The following is a 20958-nucleotide window of genomic DNA, read 5'->3' as shown; positions in this document are numbered from 1 at the left end:
ACGTCCACTTCTTCCCATCATGACTCGGGAGCTAAGGATTTCACCATCTGGGTGACTTTGTTGCCAACCAGACATGAAAAATCTATCGTTTAAAGCAGTGGTTCCAGACAAATTGTACGTAGGTCACCTGGTTAGGGAAAAAAGTCACGAAATATTTTGGTTTGCCTGAGCAAGGTTGTTTAAAACGCTCAACGATCAACGAAGTTCCTCATCATTCTGCTGCTTTCATTCATCACCAAACATTGACGAACCACTTCACTAATATGCTAACTCTAACGGTAAAAAAATTTATTAAAACACTTTTTTTTCATACAAATATATAAATTTGTTCGCATTTCCTTGTCAAGTCCATTATTAAATGTAGAGAAATGCATTATTAAGTTCTGTCCCATTTGCCTTTTGGTGCAGTAAAACAAAACCAAACAAAGTGCTACAAGCAACAATTACATGCAACAGGACGGATTTGTTAAAGGTGGGATTGTCGTTGAATTCATCAGGATAGAATTATTCCTAAAGTTATTTACATATTATTTTACTAGTTGTCAAACATCTTACCAAGGATTTTGACAGTTTTGATAGCTGTCTGCCATCTCTCTCAAGAATTAACAATGTCAGTTAGCTAACAGATTTGGAAATTGTCAACATCGTTATCATTGCATCCACATTTTCATTAGCATTTTTAGCCATGTGTTTAAGTGTTAGGTTGAAGTTTCATATTAGATGTAAGGATCTTACTGAACTGATAAATGGCAACAATTGTCCCGCGTACGTAATTTGTACCTCTTAAGGTGTGCCCGTGTTGTTAGAATTGTTTTGATTATTTTAGCATATTGTAAATGTATATATAATTTATAGCTTATTTCTTATATATTAGTTATCATAGTATTCATTAGTTATTTATCTTTATGTTGTGTCTCCAATTAGCGTCACCTAAATACATCGACACATGAATAAAGTTCATCATCATGTGTGGAGAATGTGCATACAGTAGGATTGCTAATATCCTTGGCCTAAGCGAGACCAGTCATAACCAAACGGTTGGTCCATGGAATTAATTATCCCGGAAAAAAAAACATTCTCTGCCTTTACAATCCAGGCTAGCTAATAAATTAAAACTTTATGCATTTTCTGTTTAACCCTTTGGCAGCAAGGAAATGCCTCGTGCTCTCGAAACTAAAACAGCACTGTCCCGTGATACCGTTTATTATCCCACAGAACCATGTACCTATCTTTGGCCATTAAGACTGTTGTTGAAAGAACGATATCTTCGTTCACCTTCCGAGCTTGACAAATTCACACATCTTCACTCGAAAAATAAAAGAGTACTAGAGCGGAGCAGTAGAGTTGATAGCTTTGATCTTTTTTATATACTTCTTGACAAGTCGCACAACTCTCTCACGATCCACGCTGCTACTGGATTCTTTTATCTGCAAAATGACAAGGCAGATGAAAACACGTTTGTTTAGGTAATCACATGATTCATTCGAGTTTGATTTGGGATGAATAAGCACGAGTCAATTTCTTCGTTCAAAGACAACCAAAATTGCACTAGCCTGTAGGGCGAGCGCAATTAAGAGTCCTTGAAAAAAATTTAGAGTGCTCATTTATTCCAAATTGTAAATCATGCTATTACTTATTAATAATGCACATCAAAAATTTGAGATAGGTAATCCTAATTAAGCAGAGGAAACGCGCGCTTATCACGACCAAAATTGCGTCATCCAGGGATCGCATTTGATTGGCTGTCTGTGATCAACTCAATAATAATTCATGCGCCTAACAGCCTATCAAAACACCGATAAAACGTTACGTGTATAAACCGTTACCTGGTAATCTATGCTCATTCTGAAAAGCCCGGTGACGGTTTTGATATCAGTCCCAGGGAAGTGCGGGACTGAATGTGTAAACAATGCAATTATCGCTTATTCTCAAATGAAACGATCTTCATATAAAGGTCACTAGTGATCATTACGAAGTAGTCCTAATCATTTTCATCGAAATTTCAGCCATTACAAACTTCTGGGCAGATACTTTTACCGCCCATCCTCCTTCCAAATTTCTTCAAGAAATTTTGTCAACCAACAAATTAAGCGAATCATGTTAACAATGTTCGTATCTAGATTTTGGATTTTGTCCCGTTCCACGTCGAACCCTGCTTCTTCGTTAGCTCCTTATTTGTTCATGATTTTTCCAAGAAGGCTTTTTCTTCATCGGCAGTTTAAATTTTCTGAACCTTCTCTTACGCAGCATTTTTAACCAACCCTCTTCAGCCATCGACTGCTACAAAGAAAGGACTGAAGGAAAAAAAACATGCTTTTAAAATTACCATACTGCTTATAAGGTCCACTTCTTTTTCTTGTACGCTAATATCTTCCCCTCACAATTTGAACCTTTGTTCGGGCTACCGAGGGACAGGGTTTTCGTAAACCCGATAAAACCACTGCTGCTCGTTTTTTAAACGTTACATAAAACCAGAGCTCTAATCACTAGGCCATGGTGTCTACCCATGCTCGGTTTTGCAAGTAGCCTGAGTGCAGGCTTCTCCTATTTCCTTTGTTGCACGCAACAAAGGAAATAGAAGACGTCTGCACGCGGGCTATTTTGTAGGATGTTTCGTGTAGTTTTACATAATGGGAAAACTGTGATAGTTTAAATCCGTGTCCACGGGAGTCGTCTGTGTGTTCCTGGTATTCTACAGGTTTTAAGATTCAGAACTTATGAACAAAGGGATTTCAATTATTTTTCAATACAATTTTCATTCCCTGTATACAGAACATTCGGTGAGTTCCGTAGCCTGTCACGTTGTTACGCGGCGTTCTAGACGTCTAGAAAAACTGACCACGATTTGTTCGACCTCTGCAAAAAAAATGGAAGTATGTTTGTAATTTGGGCGTCCGCGTTTCGACTCAAGCATAACTTAGCCTGCTCAAGAAGTGAAGTATAGGTACGGATAAATCTCCACGCTACGATTAAGACCGAGACAAAACTACTGAATACAGAGTGGACAAACTCTTCGTTTAAACGTTGAAAAATTTCGACTACAATTATAAACCATTAATGAAACACTTTCTTTTGGGCTGAATGTAAACCATGTGGAGGCACGGTGACGTAGTGGTTAACGCGCCGGTTTGTCGATTACAAGGGTCGCTAGGGTTTGATTCCAAAGGGTCCTTCGTAATAATTCTCCCAGTTGCTTCATGCTACCGAAACCGGGATAAGCTCTGGCCGTATGGGCCCGACCTGGCTCGCACGCGACTTGACCTACCTAACCATAAACCATTAAGAGTAGTTCTCTGAGAAAGTCAAGCAAAGTTGGAAATGAAAATTTTTAACACCCCCTTCATTTTCTGTATGGATGTAGGTTGTTTGGAGTCTGGAGGGATGAACGAAAACAGCCATATTAGGGCCAGCCGGAGTATCGTTGCCATGTAAGCGCCATTGATCATGACACCCTTTGAGCAGCAAATAGTTAACATATGTGTGTCCACTTCTCGGATCGATGTGAGCCAATTCTAATGAGATTCCACCAGACAGTAAGGCTATGCTTCCAATTACTTGTTACCTGTCGGCGTTTTTGAAAAACCGCAAAAACAAGCACAACTTTTTTCCCATTTTTCCCAAGTGTTTTTTTTTTCCGGTCACCACATTTTTAGCAGAGCTAATAAAGTTATCATAGTTCTTAAATATTGGAAAATTAGTTTGGGGAAAGTTATAGTTTGGACATAGGTGATAAACAAATTTGATGAAAATTAGAAATATTTGGAAAATTGACCAAGTTCGGACTTACATTGTTTCGCCCCGAAATGGTTTAGAGAGAGTGTTTAAGCTCCGACAGCATTTTAACAATCCTATCTGTAAAGTTCCATCGATTTTTGCATATAGTCCAAAGGTTTGCAAGTAATTTGTGATATCCCTGTCACATTCACTTATTTTTACAACGCTTCCTCTATATTCCCGAATCTCCCCTTTCAAGTTTAAATTCCAACAACTTTCCACGTTATACTGTCGTTTCAACCGAGCTGAAGTATCATATATGAGCATATATGCAAATCCGATTTGTTTACTTTGACATTGCTACTCTACTTCCGACAGCACACTTGGAAATATAAGACTCCCCTTTGGGAAAAAAAATGATTTAATACCATTAAGAAGGATAAGAATAATAATTTGTACATGGTGTGCATTCATGTCTGTTATTCTATTTCAAACGATTTAATATCAATATAAAGGCATTAATTAATGAAGCCACAATCAATGAAACGAAAATTTAATGTATAACTAAACCAATCTCGTTACATTTTTATCCCGACAGTGATTTCAACATATCTATTTATTTTTTTCTTTATGTTTTATTATTTTTAGCTTTTTAAATTTTAATTTTATATCGGCGTTGATGGGTTGGAGATAGAGAGGTAAACATCCGGTCAGAAGTCTGTCCCCAATCGTTTCTGCCCTGCGAACAATTAGGGAGCTTAAGCACGCACGTTTTTGAGACGCGAACGGCAACCGGAAGAGAACATTTCGCGTGCCAGGACAGTGGTGTCTCCCAGATTTTTATACTTATCATAACTGAGGAGAAAGTGCTGCCTTTGTAATTACAACTGCAAATGGTTAGACTCTCTAGTTTTCTCAGATAAGGACGATAAGCCGGAGGTCCCGTCTCACAACCCTTCAATGTTCACAATCCTGTGGGACGTAAAAGAACCTGCACACGTGTCGTAAAGAGTAAGGCATGTAGTTCCCCGTGTTGCGGGCTGTCTTCTGTGGTGTATCCTGGTGGTTAACCTCGTAGGGGACCTACGTCCTATTGTTAATTCCACCATATATGTACTCATACTCAATCAGTAAATAAATAAATAAAAGATTTTAGGCAAATACTTTTTTCGGGATCGCCATAGGCATACGTTTGCTTAGAATGGTGAACGTGGTACACTCATGTAACTCGCTGGATAAACTTCATTTTGGAAGAGATTGCAAACGTCATGACTGTGTCTCAAGCTTTCAGTCTTGTCAATAGTGTTCAGTTAAGTCAACTGGATGCCAACAAATTCATCATTACCTGTGGTTTTACTTTTCTTGACGCGATGTTGGACGGAAGAGAATGTTAATTTGACCTCACTGCAAGGGGATTCCATTGATTTGGTCACGAAAATTGGAAAAAGCGAGCGAAGACCCCAGAGCTAAAGTGTTAAAAATTGCAAAGAATTACACGATGTGTTTAATGTTATTTTCTATTTCATCATAGTTACCAATTTAAAACCTCAATAGTCATATTCAGCTTGCAGAGAAGATAAATACTTTGAGTTTGACTGCTTTCTTTAGTGTAAAAACGGCAAAATTTGCAATTTCTTACGATTTGCATCAAATTTGTTGATCATCTGTTGTCAAAATATGCCTCTTCCCAAGTTAGTTTTCTGATATTTAAGAACTATAATAACAGCATATATAATCTGTTGCAAATTCAGTGACGGAAAAAAAATACTTTGGGAGAAAATGCGAAAACACGTGCGCTCGTTTTTGTCGTTTTCCAAAATGGCACCCAACATAAAAAAGCCAACATTTTTTCCTTGTTCACAACAGTCAAAGCAGTTTTGAAACAACCTTTAGTAATTAGAGGCATAAGTCTCCTCTCTGGTGGAATTTCATTAGAACTGACTCTCTATGCGAGGGGTAGACACACACACACACACACACACACATACATATATGGTATACACCATATATGGTATATGAAATGAATCATATATGAACTGCGGATATGAAATCGAGTGAAGCTATGATCTTCGCAGTTATGAGCGCAATTTTTGCAATTGCGTAGAGAAGCCTGAAAAATTCAGGACTTCAACGGGGTTTGAACCCGTGACCTCGCGATTCCGGTGCGACGCTCTAACCAACTGAGCTATGAAGCCACTGACGTTGGGAGCTGGTCATTTGTGGGTTATAATGGTCCCGTGAGGAATGAATCAGTGATGAAATGGTATATGAAATGAATCATAAACTGCGAAGATCATAGCTTCACTTGATTTCATATCCACAGTTCATATATGTTTTATTTCATATACCATTTCATCACTGATTCATTTCTCACGGGACCATTAGAACCCACAAATGACCAACTCCCAACGTCAGTGGCTTCATAGCTCAGTTGGTTAGAGCGTCGCACCGGAATCGCGAGGTCACGGGTTCAAACCCCGTTGAAGTCCTGAATTTTTCAGGCTTCTCTACGCAATTGCAAAAATTGCGCTCATAACTGCGAAGATCATAGCTTCACTCGATATATATATATATATATATATATATATATATATATATATATATATATATATATATGTTACCAATTTTGAGTGTCAAAACATGGACGTGTGGCTGTCATGATTAATGGCGGCTACCATGGCAACGGTAACTCAGCTGGCCCAAATATGATTGTTTTCGTTCATCCTCCCGGGCAACAGATCTCCACACAAAAAAATATATGAAGGAGGAGTTTAAGATTACCATTTCCAACTTTGCTTGTTTGTCTCAGAGAACTCCTCTTAACAAATTAAGGCACTGCGAATCATAATGGGGATTTATTGAACTTCCCCCTCCTCCACCAACCTTAAGTATTAAGTATGCACGAACCTTTTCTACGCTCTTTTTCATTATCAGCTTGTAATCATCCTTAGATACCTCACCGCGCCTAAAGAATGGCTTCAGAGCTAGTTTCACTTCGTCAACTATCTGCTGTTGTCGCTGGAGTCTGGCTATTCCCTGAAACGAACACAAATGCAAGGAACGATTTGCATCCCAGTTTAGACCATTTAGACACTGTCACATGTGTCGCTTACAACAATGTGAATTACGACACTTCCGGAAATGTCCCACCGAAGGTGTTGAAAACGGCCAAGATCAGTAAGAAACGATTCTCCGGCAAAGACATTTTCCGGGCAAATCTCAGGTTCAGGATTCAACACAAAAACGTAAATCGTTAAAACCTCTTCTAACTGTTCCGCACCGATTCAAATTTCTACCAAAAGAAGAAATATTCGAATCTTTTTTCAGTTTTTAACTACCAAAAAATGGATAACATTGAGTACAATTAAGCCTTACTGTTTCCTCGTTCATAAGTTTGAAACTTGAAACGAAAGTTTAGTTGTCAAAGAGGGAAGCAAGACTAGTTCACAAACAAAAGTTTTATAATGGACCTCTTTAGCTTGTACGTTTTGTTTTTCCATTTCAGACCACGTGATCTTACTCTAGGGAACAGTCTCTTGTCTTTTTATGCACATGCATATTTATGCATAACTTATGAAAAAACAAAAGTAAAATTCCCTTGGGAACATCAACAAAATGTACGAGCTAAAGAGGTCCATTAATGCCACCTTGGAAGAAGAATTCATCATATGACGTTTCGTAAAAAATTTCATTTCCCCGCAGTTGCAACAGATGACTTTTGCATATTCTCTTAAGGCAGCTCCCTACAGTATTTGCAAATACCCTCACTAAATGCCAGTAGGTCACGCCGTATGCACCGTTTCCTTACAAACCTACACACTCAAGTTGTTTAACTTGAGTATCAACTGCGCTGATCTTACATAATCATAATCATAAAAAAAAAAACGTGTTTTCTTTCTCACCAATTTTCTTTGTCGCTGTCTATCTCCACTGACCCCGGCCACCTTGGACTGTTGCTCCTGCTCCAATGCGTTGTCATTCGAATTGCTTGGGTTCGATTCCTTACGCACTTTTGTAAATTCCTGCGTATTGGAGCAATGGACATTAATGATTCCGCTAGCGATACTCTTGACAGACGACATTCCGGAACTGGATGAAACGAGGATTGGTGTGGTAACCATCCCGCCCGAAGTTTGAGGCGAAGGTTTCACGACCGCAATTGGCAAATTAGAAGTGCGACAACTGCTTGGACTTTTACTTGTTGTTAAGAATTCCTCCCTAGGTGGCGACATGAGGCCAGTGTCACTACTTGATCTTGAAGAATCCACTATTAAAGGATCACTCAAAACCTTTTCTCTCATGTTTCGCTGTCTTTCTTTCAATCGCTTGATTATTTCGATGTTACTAAGTCGCTGTTCTTTGCCACCCGAGGAATTCCGCTCATCAATTAAAGGTGCTACTCTCGTTAAGAGAGTTTTATTGGTTGAAGGTGTGGAGGAATAGAGGAAGCTCCTAGGTTTCCTTGTAAGAAGATTATTAGAAAAAGCAATTCCTCCACCAGCAAGCTCAGGAGAAGTCACAGTGGAGCTGCTTGCAGTCACCTTAAGGCTACAAGACGCGATTTCCGTTGCGTGACACGCAACCCTATCACTTGATGGTGTCACAACAGGACTAGCTTTACCAGAACTTGGTACTCCAGCTATTAAACTCGAAGTACTAGGAGCAGAGGTGCAACTTGAAGGGGTGCTAAAAGTGATATTGTTTGCGCAACAACTTGTTATGCCTGTTGAATAAATCACGCTACTTGCGGTCGCTGAGGACGATGTATTACGAAAATGTTTTCGCTTAAGATTTTCCGTTTGTCTTTCAATGTATGAACACGAAGGTGCACTTTGCGGGATCTTTGAAACTGTTGTACAACTATAATTTGCAATGAACTTTTCTTGAGAGCTTGACTGTAAAAACAGCGGATTGTGCTTTGAGCCACCTGCCAAATTTTTTGTGGAGCGCCGTCCGACCTTTGCAACTCCGGTCTTACCATCGGGTTCCTGGGTGGGTTCATTTTTCACGCGTTTCGGAATTTTGTACTTGGAAAAAAGGGAAACTGATTCCCCTTCTTTCTTCTCTATACCAGCCACATCATCAGGAGCTGCCGCTATTTTATCACGTTCATTTTGAGAATCATATGGTGAACTCCGCTTCGGAATTCGAAAACCGGAAAGTTTCGGTGTAGAAAGCAGATCCTTCGACAGCTTTGAATAACTGCTTGAAAAAGGAGTAGACGACGTACATTGAGGACTTGTCAGTTCTCCAAGTTTACTGCTAGTTGCATGGCTTCTTGGCGAGGAAAGATAATTACTCTCAAAACTATTATCAGTTCGCGAGAACTTTTCAGTATTATTTCTTTTGTTTTGTGAGTAAAACGAAGGTTTAGAATTATCACGCTGAAACTCAGTTGAATCTCTTGACGAGATTTTCTCTCCAGTGGTTTCTTTATTGACCTTCCATATATCACTACTTTTCTTCTCGTTTTCCTTGCAAATTGTCAGCTTTACTGAGCTGTTCCTTGCCTCGCCGTCACGTGACCGGACATCGGTTTTAAAAAGTTTACCGTCACGTGACACTTGCGCATTAGAATTATGCAAAGTATCCAGGTCTTCAAATATGGAACCCAGGACATCTGGGTTACTTGATTGGGCACTGAAGATAAAGGAAAAGTTTCCTTAATGGCTACATAGCTCTTTACCTTTAATAATATCAACAAGTCTTTATAGAGTAGGTGACAAGAAAAAAAAAAGAAGAACAGGAATTTGTACCACAATTATATAGCTGGTAGTTAATCCGAAATTGTTAGCATTTTCCTTAAAATATAGGCAAACTGTCCAATTTAGAAAATATAGGACAGTTTGACTGAGCCAATCAAATCCCAGAAAATACAATAGGTAATAGAAACTAGCCAATCAGCACAAAGCATAGCATCAGCGCTGTTGTCCAGCGCTGTTGTCTCTGTTTTCAGTTGTTTAGCCACGGAGATTTGCCAAATTTTTCCATTTCTCTGGACTTTTTCACCGATATCAACGCAAATGAGATTTCCAATGTTACCATTGCAGAAGAAGAGCTTGCCAACCTGAGAGGCAAAATTCAAAACTAAAACACCTCCAAGAGTACAAAAACTTGGCTGAATGTTTTCAAAGCGTGGAAAGTGAAGCGTAACGAAGCGAGAAAATTGGAAGATATCCCTCGTCATGAGCTATTGCAGATGCAGTTCTTTGCCGTTTTTTTGCTAAAATTAGAAACAAAGGACGGTCACGAATACGAACCAGAAAGTTTGGCCGTCATGCAGTGCTCATTGGACCGTCATTTGAAAAACTGCGGCAGAAACTACAGTATTTTGCGAGATCGTGAATTTGCAAATTCAAGGCAACAACTTGAAGTGAAAAGAAAAAAATTACGAGCGAAGGGTTACGGAAAGCGAAAATATGCCTCTCGTGCTTCAATTAGCGAAGCAGACGAAGAATTCCTCTGGAGTTCAGCTCATATTTTGGAAATAAATCACAATATTTTAGTTTGCTTTTCTTTATAAGGATAATAGCTTGACTGAGCAATGCCCAGTTACAACTGACTAGCTATATAATTAAATATAAAATATAAATATTGCTAGTGCTAATCACCCTTACTTGCAGTCGAGGACTGAATTGCGAAGGGCGCGGCTCACGACATCGGGCTGAAAGCATACAAAGGCGCCTCTGGCTGCCGCTATACAGTCCATGTTTGATGTCGGAGCACAGCACCACAGCTAGATGTTAATTAGCTGTGAGTCGATTTTGATGAGGGAGGAAAACCGGAGTACCCGGAGAAAAACCCTCGAGTCAGGTTGAGATCGACTGAAACTCAGCCCACATGCTGGCCGAGGCCAGAACTGAAGCCCGGCTCGCAGTGGTGGGAGGCCCGATAGATAACCACTAAGCCACCCTGACTACATGCTTGTCCAATTTGGAAATAATTGGATGCAAAAAAATCCTCGGACTGCCAAATTGGACTCGGCCTACGGCCACGTCCAATTCTTTTCTGTCCTCAAAATTTTTCTCATCCAATTATTTCCAAATTGGACAGCATGTAGTCCTATTACATATACAAATTTCTCATGACATTATCTCAAAGGAGAACTGGCAGATAGTTATGTGGCAAGAGGATTAAAACTTGACTGAGCATTGCCACGTAGAGCAAAAAAATATATATATATAATAAGAAAAGAAACAACAAACAGAGTCCTCCATTAAGCGAAAGATCTAATAAATTGTCTTACTTTTACAGAGTCTTTTTCGGCAGACAATACAATTTCCAGGCAGTTATCAGAGAACCTGATCACGCCACGGAGGAAACCAAACAAATAAGGAGATAGTTAACAGGGACTATGTGATGACTCGGAATGTTCCGGTACCTTTCGCTCAGGTCCCAGTTGTTCAAGGGGTGGATCGCGTTATCGACCGGATAAATCACTATCCGCTTGATAACTCAATTGTTTTTGCTTGTGTTTTTCCCCTGGATAATGAATTATCCGGTGGATAGCGCTATCCATCGCTTGAACAACTGGGGCCGGGTTTCGTTTGTTTTCAGGTAACCAGATGGATCGAGTTAAAGTAAAACAAACGAGTTTCATTTAAAGAAAAAACCGGAACCTTAAGTTGGACAAAGTCGCGAGGGATGACTCCTTACAGCTCGTAAAAGGGAAATTGAGCCAACAGAACCATTGCCTGCTAAAAAGGCCTTTTCGTCATGCAATAATCACGTCGAGGGATCGTTGCGTGACGTGACAAAACAATAGTGATCGTTGAAAGTTAATGATACCTAAAACTGTCCCCCTTTTCGAATGAAATTACGCCAGTAGCGTACACAACCATAATTTCTACCGAGAACGTTACCTTGTCCATGGCGATGCAGCCTGGTCTTCCTTCTGAGATGTCGTTTTCTGGTCGTCATCGTGGACGTCAAAATCATGCAAGGCGTAAGCGTTCCCAAACAGGGAAAAGCTACAGCTTGGTTCAACCCTGTTGGAAAAAGGTATCCTTGCCATTGAAGAAGACGATGAAGAAGAAGAACGCCCGATCTCAGAGGCGCGACCTGTAGAGTTTAAACTTTCCAACAGACGAGCGTGGACAGTTTTCCCGCGTCGTTTTGGCTCGTATATAAAAGGAGAAACTTCATCTTCTTCAACTTTCTTCCGCTTTCTTGTCCTTTTAGATTTCACCTCACCTGTTTTCTTGGAATAGCGTTTCTTTTTACTGCGATATTTTTTTTTAGATTTTTTTATTCGAGAAACTGCCTTTTTTCGTTTCACTTCCTTGCCTGAAGATGTCCTTTTTGTTGAGCTTGATTTACCTCTTGAGCTAGACCTTCTTTGGCCTCGGCCTCTTGCTCGACTACTTCCTCTCGCTCGTCCCCTTCCCAGTGTGCCTCGTTGTCTCGTTGAGGCAACCGTTCGAGCAGCTCGAGGTGTGCCTACAAGCAACAGATGTATTAATCGCTGATGCTAAGATATATTCGCAAAAAATCAAGTACTCCTATTAATAGGTGTAGAGTAGAAGTCATGGCCTTGCTGTAAATTGCGAGTTCGGATGCTCGACCAGGGAGGATGATCTGATATAACAATGTCGTGAGAGATACGAAGATGATCTAATGTAATATCCATGGACAAAACAAGCAAACACAAATGTGTCATTTTTGCAAGAAAAACAAAACACAACCTGGTCTTTCCGAAATAGCAAAGCGTCTTGCAGTACTTCCACGCGGTCTTCCACGTGGTCTCCCACGAGAAGCCCGCAAAAGTGAAGGCGCCATTACGTCTTCAGCGTCCTCGCAGACAGATGTCCCAGCAGAAGAATGCTCCCCGGAGTCTGTGAATGCCCGTTCTTCTTCTTCTTCTTCGGCATCTTCGCGGGATCCACATGTTGGACAGTACCACTCATCGAGAGGGACAAACTCAACGGGTGGCGTAAGACATTCCATGTGATATCTTAAAACGGGGCGAGACAGAAAATCACAAATTGCACTTTTGTTAAATTCCCTATCCCGCGGACCGCCACGGCTTTTGTTGTTTTGTCAGATTTCGAAGATGGTGTCCACCTTTTCGGAGTGCACACTTGACGCAAGGAAACAAAACTCTTGATGGAATAAACGTAGATTAACGAAACAGTCGAAATTAATTTCGATTAATCCCAGGTACAAACGTGTAAAGGTAAGAAATACTGTGTAGTCTAATACATAAGTTAACATCAAATCACAATTTTGGAACTTCTAAATCGAGAAGCCGAGACATTCACCCCTGGCGGTGAACAAATGGAGTTCAAGTACCGCTGATACTTTCAGTGTCCAGGTGAAACTGATACAATCCACAAGGGTTGTAAACATTGTCATGGAAACATTTGATTGACGTCCACCCACACTTAGTTATTGTCATAAAATGAAAAGCAAGCCCTTGAGGTGAACAACATTATAAGCAAGGTGACAAACGCCAACACCAACCCGGCGTGGCCAGCACATCACGCATGCGCCCAGCCATTCCACCCGGTCAATTAGCAGCCATGGACCGCTGTTTCGGCCTTTTGGGCCTTATCAGCATGGCGTAGCTACCGTCACAAACCGGCTATGTTTAGGACCCCGTTAAGTGGCAGCTTCACATGTCATACATGTGGTAATGCCATACATGTGCCATGCTCATGAGGCCCAAAAGGGGTGAAATGGTTGTGCGCATGCGTGATGTTTTGGCCACACCGGGTTGGTGTTAGTGTGTGTCACCTTACTTTGATTGTTCTTCTTTGAGGGGAGTATGCGACTGATAACCCCTGTAAAGTTACAGGCTCATCTGTCTGGTAAATGTTCACCACTTTCTAAATTTTACACGTGACTTCTTCACTCGAACTAAACATAGTGGCTTGCTATAACTGGACGATTTCTTGTTAAGCAAAAGCTGGTTTTCAAAGAAACACCTCTCGGAACAATTGAAAAAAAAAACATAATAACAAAGTCAACCTGTATAATAACTCGGGTACCCCCCCCCCCCACCCCCCTACCCCGCTCCCTTCCGGGGGTACTCCAGTTACATTTAGTGGTAGAGAAGATCTCTTAAAATAATCCAGCCTCCCTCCCCTTCCCTGATCTGCAGGGCTTGCACCAAATAACTTGTTTTGCCCTTTCGTTTGAAGTGAATGCAACATACAGGAATCATCACTCACCCATTATCACAACCATCACATAACAGCATTCTGTCTTCTCTGTCACACTCGCCACAAACCTTTTGTTCACATATAACAGAAAAGAAGGAAATTAACCTTTTTTAAAACGCTCTAAGTGATTTTATGGGTAACGTAAGCTATTTTTGTGTATGTCTTCTCTGGGTCACTTGCAAACTGCTGGAGGCCAATTTTCACCGAATAAACCATCCTAAAGTTACGGCTGTCCTAAGCTGCTTACACTTGATCGGAATTTTACGGACCTTTAGATTGGAGGACGAGGACGATACGAGTACGAGTCTTCCGTACTGAACATGCGCATGAGGTTTGGAGGCCGACAAATTTTCAAAGTGCGCATGCCCAGAACGGAAAACTCGTTGTCGTAGTCGTCCTCTTCCTCCGATCTAAAGGTCCCCACAATTAAGATCAAGGCATTAAAGAAGCCTTATTATGACCGACGATCTACAGTACCCGGCATTTTCATCAACTCACATTGTACAGTGTAAATGTATTTCTCTTGGGTCGTACGTAAAGTTTGTTTCGCCTCAACTTTGCATATGAAGCAAAAGTGTACTCAAATTGATTTAGAAATCCTTTCCATTGTTTGAACATCATTGTTACAAAAACAAAAGAAGAGACTCCTGGGCCCAGTCGCTCAAAGGCCAATTAAAGAGAACCTCCACTAAGAAAATAAGAAAATGACTTTAAGTATAGGTAATCACATGATTTCGAGTGCAATTTGGAATAAATAAGCACGAGTAAATTTTTTCAAAGACGACCAAAATTGCACAAGCCCGTAGGGCGAGTACAAGTGCTTATTTATTCCAAATTGCACAAGAAAAATCATGTGATTACTTATTAATAATATACATGGAAAAATTCGAGATGGTTAAACAGAAGAAACGCCGTATCATGCAATCAGGGAAAAATTGATTGGTTCTGAACAAACACAATTGTTTATTAGCCTGCGGGGAGCAGACGCATTTTTCGGCTCTTTTTTCACCCACCGAGAAAATAGCTGCTATTATTGTTTATTAGCTACGCATAATCCAGAATTTCGATGTGTAATTTGCACTGGTATTACACTTTTTTGCACTGTTGTTACTCCCGAACTGCACTGCTCTTGGCCAATCAGAACGGTAAACAGACCCGAGAAATTTTTTCACGTATATTATTAACCATAGCCTGCAAACGCAGCCATATTTCCGGCGGTTGTTCTCTCTCCCCCTAAAAATAGCGTCTGCAAACTTGAGTTGCAAAACGATTTTTGTGGCGTAAAATTCTAAACCAATCAGAATTTGGCTCATAAATCTCCAGAACCAACACGCATGGAACACGCAAAGTACTTGCACGTTGTCCACGTAAACACAATTCAGATAAATGGCGGGTAATAATATGGAGGATATTAAAAAAGATTGAGAGATTTTCGGTATCAAAAAATTAAGTAGCCACCAAGGAGGATGCGATCAAGTATGTTGCGGCCTAGAAGAAACGCGATATTTTCGTCAATTTACCTACACGATTTGGAAAGACCTTGCTTATGGAATTTTGGACCGTGCGGTGCTCTTCTGGGAAAAATATTGTGATTGTGATTTACCCATCGCACAATTATTCAAGATGGCGGCGCCCGGGAAATTTAAAAGTGAAAATAAGTGATTCTGACATTCACTTGTTTTCTCGACGCAAACACATTTCTGAAGACGATTGTCAAACAAATTTGATTGCAAACATTATTATTTTTGTTGGGTTTAAAATTATCCATACGTCGAAGTGAAGGTTCTCTTAAAAGCTAATCCTGAAAACTTACTGGAAACTTAATTTGCAGTTTATATTTCTGATCAAAAACAGTTACCGGTACCACAAGATTTTCAGCTTCTAATTTTGAATTTTTGACTTTTGCTTTCCTTCAGCATAAAATTACAATGTGAGGTCTTTTATGACAAGCAAATTTGGTATTTAAGTGTAGTGTTAATCAGCTTTTGAAGAAATGGGCCCCGGAAATCTGATATCTTAAACAGGGTAATATACCTCGCAATTAGTTGGATCATCTTCCTCTTCATCTTCGTCACCCTGCCGTTGCTCAACTGGAATCTGTGACAAAATAGAGAATGTCACGGTTAGCATCGGCAGCGAGTGCGCGTACAAGTACAACTTGTACGCGCATCGAAATCTGAGTGCATCTGCTCATCGAAATCTGAGTGCATCTAGTCAGGGTCGATCCTGGATATATCTGCAGTTCTAACAAAAGGAAAGTACCCCTGGGTCTGGTTGAACGCTAATCCCGGATTAAAAATTAACCAAAGAATTTTTCTCTCTACTCCCAAATTCTGTTCAGCGTTGAAATTCGGCAAAACTGTACATTATAAGAAGTCAATCTTGAAAAACAAAAATAAGCAAAAGAAACTTTCACAGACATGAAACAAAAGTTTACGCTAATCCTGGATTAAGTTAATCGACTTTCGATGAACCGGGCCCTGGTCTATTGGCCTCGCTCCAACATGTCTGTTGTTTAGCTCAGTGCTAGAACACCTAAACTAGTAACTGGAATGTCACAGGTTCCAGTCCTCCTTGGAGCACTCAAGAGTACAGTAGCAAGGGATCATAACAAGGAGGTGAAACAAGGGCATAGCTAGGGGGGGGGGGGGGGTCCTGGGGTGCCTGTGACCCCCCCTTTGTAAGCCGTTTTTTACTCAAACAACCTACAATATTCAGGTTGCGAAAATGCGAGTACCCTCTGTTTGACACAGTGTGACCCCCCCTTTGAAAAATCCTTGAAACCCAACCTTGGACCCACCTCATTCTCCTCATCCAAACCCAGTCCTCCCCATTGTCAAAAGATTCAAATGTAAACATACAAAACAGATACAAGGGCTTTACTCTTAACATAATAATATCCGAACCATAGCAAAACAAATATATGACAGTTTTAAAGTACATGTACCCTTTGCAAAACGGGTCCTTTCTTTGTCGCATGAACCAATATTTCCGTAAAAGGAAGCCTCCCAACTGGGCAAGTGGTGGCATTCTGCAATAAAATATAGCACAAAATTAAACCTCATGATGCGAATGCAACAAATTAGTTTATAGGTGTCATTTATCTAAGTTAGTACAAAAAAATGCAAATACATGCAGTTGGGAGTACTTCATCACAACTTATTACATTACAAAAATGGCTGTCAGAATAGAAAAGATACAGTTAAGAGTAATTTATGGTAAAAGGGGAGGAATTTCTTATTATCACAAGCCAAGCCTCTTTTACCCCGGTACACACCTACAAAATGGACACAGCACAAGAGATTGGACTCACACCTTTGCCCATTCTTGTATGCATTCAAAACAGAACACATGTGGACAGTTATTTGGTGTTCCCAGAAGTTGTTCCTTGAGAGACATCAAGCACACTGGACAATGGTCAGAGTTACCGGATGACATCTCATCACTAGAGTCTTGCATAGTTACATCATCAACTTGATCTTCCACGTCTTCATTTTCCATATCTAAGAATTAATGCAAAGAAATTCATTTGACTTGACAGAGCAAACAGTTATGATGCTCTTTAAAAGTGTATTGATGATATCTACAGTAACAACAAAATATTTTTGCAATGCTCACAATAATTTTGGAAAAGTGACCACAGGGTAACCACAACTGTAAAAAGCTTCAACCCAGGAGTCAATAATGTAACTTGATTAACTATCAATGTCTGCATGTGCACAGAGGCCTACTCCAGGGATCGAAATTGCGACCAATATGGTCACCAATGCGACTAAAACTTCCATCTTGGTGAGCTCATTTCTGAAAAAGATGTGAATAAATAAACAAGCAATTCACATTAAGGAACATCTGCGATTGCTTTGCTGCGAAAACATGTAGATCAAATCAAATTATGTCTGTTTTCCTGTCTGTGGATTATAGCTATAAAAATTTCAACACAACGCCATTACCAACGGTGTTACTTCTCCGTAAATCGCGGGCACAGCATTCTACAGAACCATCTCAACAAACTTTGGAGCTTTTGAAAACGTTGATCAAGCAGCCCAGTCAAACAGGTAGTGATTGGCTATTAGCCATCAAATTCACACTGCATAAAAAGCTTTTACATGTATGTAAGTGTCCTAGCTCATGAAGAAATGAAATTCAGATGAAGGTGACATGATTATTACCTATTTAACAACTTAAATTTACTCAATAATCACTATAAATCAATCTTTTTTGGGGCGATACTGGGATGGGTGTGGTTGGATTCTTTATCATCATCTTTATCATAATAATAATTATCTCTATTATTATCATCATCATCATCATTCCCAAATTAGAATCCATAATTCTTTGACGTCAGTAATGGCGAACCAATAAACAATAAAATTCCAGTCAAAATAAACAGGTGTCTTTTTTAAAATCATAACTTAAAACTTGGTTCACTTAGTGTTTAGTTAACATAGCTTTGAAATCCAAAAGGCAGAACCAGGTGTTATACTTGGTCTGGTACTCGACGTAGAGTTGTCTGAAACAATGCCTACTGTAAATAACATACACACCAACAACTTCTTGATGGTCATCGCTGTCATAAATCTCTTCCTCATCATCATCATCATCATCATCATCTCCATTTGTGTCTTCATCGGAGTCACTGTACAAAACCTTAGTAGCCGAACACCTTTTCCTGGACCAGAATTCATAACTTGCCTTTTCTTCCGGACTCAAAACAAATCCTTCAAAATCTTCATCACTACTGTCACTGTCCATCTCATGATCCAATAATTACTGGAGATGTAACAGCCAAGAAATATTTAAAAAGTAACTTACTTAATTCAAATGTCAGACATCCTCAACCTTCCCCTCAAGATCTGCATTATAGGGTAACATGAGTGGGTTCAAGGTGACGTTTGGTAAATATTTTTTGTGTTGTCAGCATTAACTTTGAGACAACAGTGAAAACAAAGAAAGTAAGTTTCTGTGACTGAGCTTTCCGAACTAGAATCTACATTACTCTGTGATAATAACATTAATCCCACGCTAAAATATGAAACACCTGGAAGAAGAATATTTTGCTCTTGGTATAGCACATGTTATGTACACTCGGTCTGTATGTTATGACCTCAAGCCAAATATTCTCTTGTCCCAATCCTTCAACTCAGTTGTACCAATATTTTGACGGCAGCTTTGAAAAAATTATCCCAAGTGTTAACACTTTGTCGACTTCTTTGAGAAACAATCGAATTCGACATCCATAGAGGGGGATGGGGGGAGACGTATGGGGGGAGGGGTGGGTGGGGGCTGTGATTAAATTAAATGGTATGACCCACACCAATTCGCAGGAGGCCCTTCTAAAACGTGACTTAACAACTGGAACCTCTGATAATGCATGATACCAAATAAGTGATCCTGTTTTTATGTAATTTAGCCAAAGTTAGGCAATTTTAGGCATAAACTACAAATTAGAATGAACGTATTGAAGCTCAAGTTGTGAGATCGGGAAAACCGCGCGAGGAATTTGGCACAAAGCTAATTACACTGTTAGGCTTGAAACACTTAACAGTAAAAGAATGATAGCTTTTCACTTACCTCAAAATTTTGATTTAAAGTCGTTTCATTCCCAAATTGACAGCCGCAAATTTCTTGTGGTATAATTTATAATTGAGTTGCGATAACCATCTTTCTCCCACCATACATGGTTCGCCATTTTGTTCAGGTTGGTACTTTAAGTAGGGTTATTGAAGTGTAACTACTTATTAAAGTACCGCTGAACTGTTGAACAGAAACGTGGGCATCACCTGTTATGTTGAATATCAGCCCTTCCCGGCAACTCCCCTGTGTTTATCTGGCCGTGTAATTGAGAGGGTTTGTCACTACAAGTTGCTAGGCGTATTGATTTCTAGTGACCTTTCCTGGAATATGCACTGCAAATATGTTCTTGCAAGAGCTAATAAGCGTTTATACGCATTGAGAGTGTTAAGGAAATGTGGCGTGGCCTGGTAGGACTTCGAATGGTTATAAGGTTGGCTAAAAAATGGAAGCCGAGATTGTATCCCCCACCTTTCTGACAGCCTAACTTTAAAATAAAAGTACGTGCACTCTCATTGGTCAATAGCTGTGTTTAGATAAGAGTATGCATGAAAACACGTCTGTGACATCACACACATTTTGATTGGTCATGAGTTGACATACGCGTTCTCAATCAAGAAGTAAAAAAAAACCAGCATTTTCCTTCATTTGACGAATTATTTTTGAGAGGTCATATTTTATAAAAGCTATAGACGACTTTTTTCCGTGTTTACGTGGCGTCATATAAACACTCGGGGAGTTGGGAGAATTCTCAACAGTTACGCTTACTGACTGCGTCTCGGGTTTGCATAACTGTTGAGAATTCTCCCAACTGCTCTTCGTGTGTAAATGACGCAATTGAAACACGGAAAAACTCCCCTATTGCTTAAATCGATCATGAATGAACAACACAACGTACCTTTAATCCACTCAAAGCATGATGGGTAACGCTACAACAATGGTATACATTATAATGCAAAGTCCTGGCAGACACTTACAGATCACTTGATCCAGCGGGATTTTTGTAGGACAACCCAACTCGCAGAACAAAGATTTTTACCTCCTCCTCCTCGTCTTACGTCCCAAGTGGCGGCAAGTGCTTGCTATTTTTTACTACATTTTTTTGGCGATAAACGGTTCAGCTGAATTCAACAAAACATCCTCATTGAAGCATCTGCGGCTTTTGGTCAATATGGGCTCAGGTTTGGGCATCACGTGACAAATGTAAACGGTTCGTGTTTGGGGAGTCAGCGATTCGGCTCAAATCTGGTAAGTTTATCATTCGATAACTGAATGTTAGGGCCATGTTCGTGTACAGAAGCCCCCAGGCTGGCATCATTAAGCTGGACTGTGGGTAAAGGCAAGCTTTTGAAGGAAAACTGAGGTGAGAGATGGTTTCATGCAGACTGGGACGTCGAAAATGCTCTGTTGTAAACATGGCGGTTGACGAGTGAAGTTGTTTCTCTGGCCTTTCTGTGAACGAATTCCAGCACCTACCGATACAATTTGGGCAAGTTTTGAAACCTGAAAA

At 40.1% G+C, this 20958-nt stretch overlaps 1 protein-coding gene across 2 annotated transcripts; it reads right to left on the bottom strand.

Moving 5' to 3' along the window:
• Positions 1-282: 282 nt before the first annotated feature.
• On the bottom strand, positions 283-19572 carry LOC137970721 (uncharacterized). Of its 2 annotated transcripts, none has more exons than XM_068817261.1 (11): positions 19449-19572; positions 18422-18647; positions 17193-17380; positions 16825-16908; positions 15912-15974; positions 13887-13945; positions 12399-12667; positions 11577-12153; positions 7617-9354; positions 6622-6750; positions 283-1427 (listed from the first exon to the last, which is right to left on the bottom strand). In XM_068817261.1, the coding sequence occupies exons 2-11, from the start codon at positions 18627-18629 to the stop codon at positions 1326-1328; spliced, it is 3417 nt and encodes a 1138-aa protein (XP_068673362.1). In that variant the 5' UTR covers positions 18630-18647; positions 19449-19572; the 3' UTR covers positions 283-1325. The 2 variants fall into 2 exon arrangements, with proteins under 2 accessions (XP_068673362.1, XP_068673363.1); XM_068817262.1 differs by having other exon boundaries at positions 1179-1427; positions 18570-18647; positions 19449-19505.
• Positions 19573-20958: the final 1386 nt, after the last annotated feature.

Source organism: Montipora foliosa, chromosome 9, assembly GCF_036669935.1.
Source record: "Montipora foliosa isolate CH-2021 chromosome 9, ASM3666993v2, whole genome shotgun sequence".
Taxonomy (NCBI): domain Eukaryota; kingdom Metazoa; phylum Cnidaria; class Anthozoa; order Scleractinia; family Acroporidae; genus Montipora; species Montipora foliosa.
Note: the sequence above shows the minus strand (reverse complement) of the source record. Positions and strands in the feature narration are given on the sequence as shown.

What these genes read in the sequence shown, in the direction of transcription:
- LOC137970721 (XM_068817261.1), bottom strand. Translation starts at nt 18,629, where the DNA reads ATGGACAGTGACAGTAGTGATGAAGATTTTGAAGGATTTGTTTTGAGT. An exon ending in GCATACAAGAATGGGCAAAG is followed by an intron (nt 16,909 to 17,192) that starts GTGTGAGTCCAA and finishes ATTTTATTGCAG; the next exon opens with AATGCCACCACTTGCCCAGT. An exon ending in AAGGACCCGTTTTGCAAAGG is followed by an intron (nt 15,975 to 16,824) that starts GTACATGTACTT and finishes ATTTTGTCACAG; the next exon opens with ATTCCAGTTGAGCAACGGCA.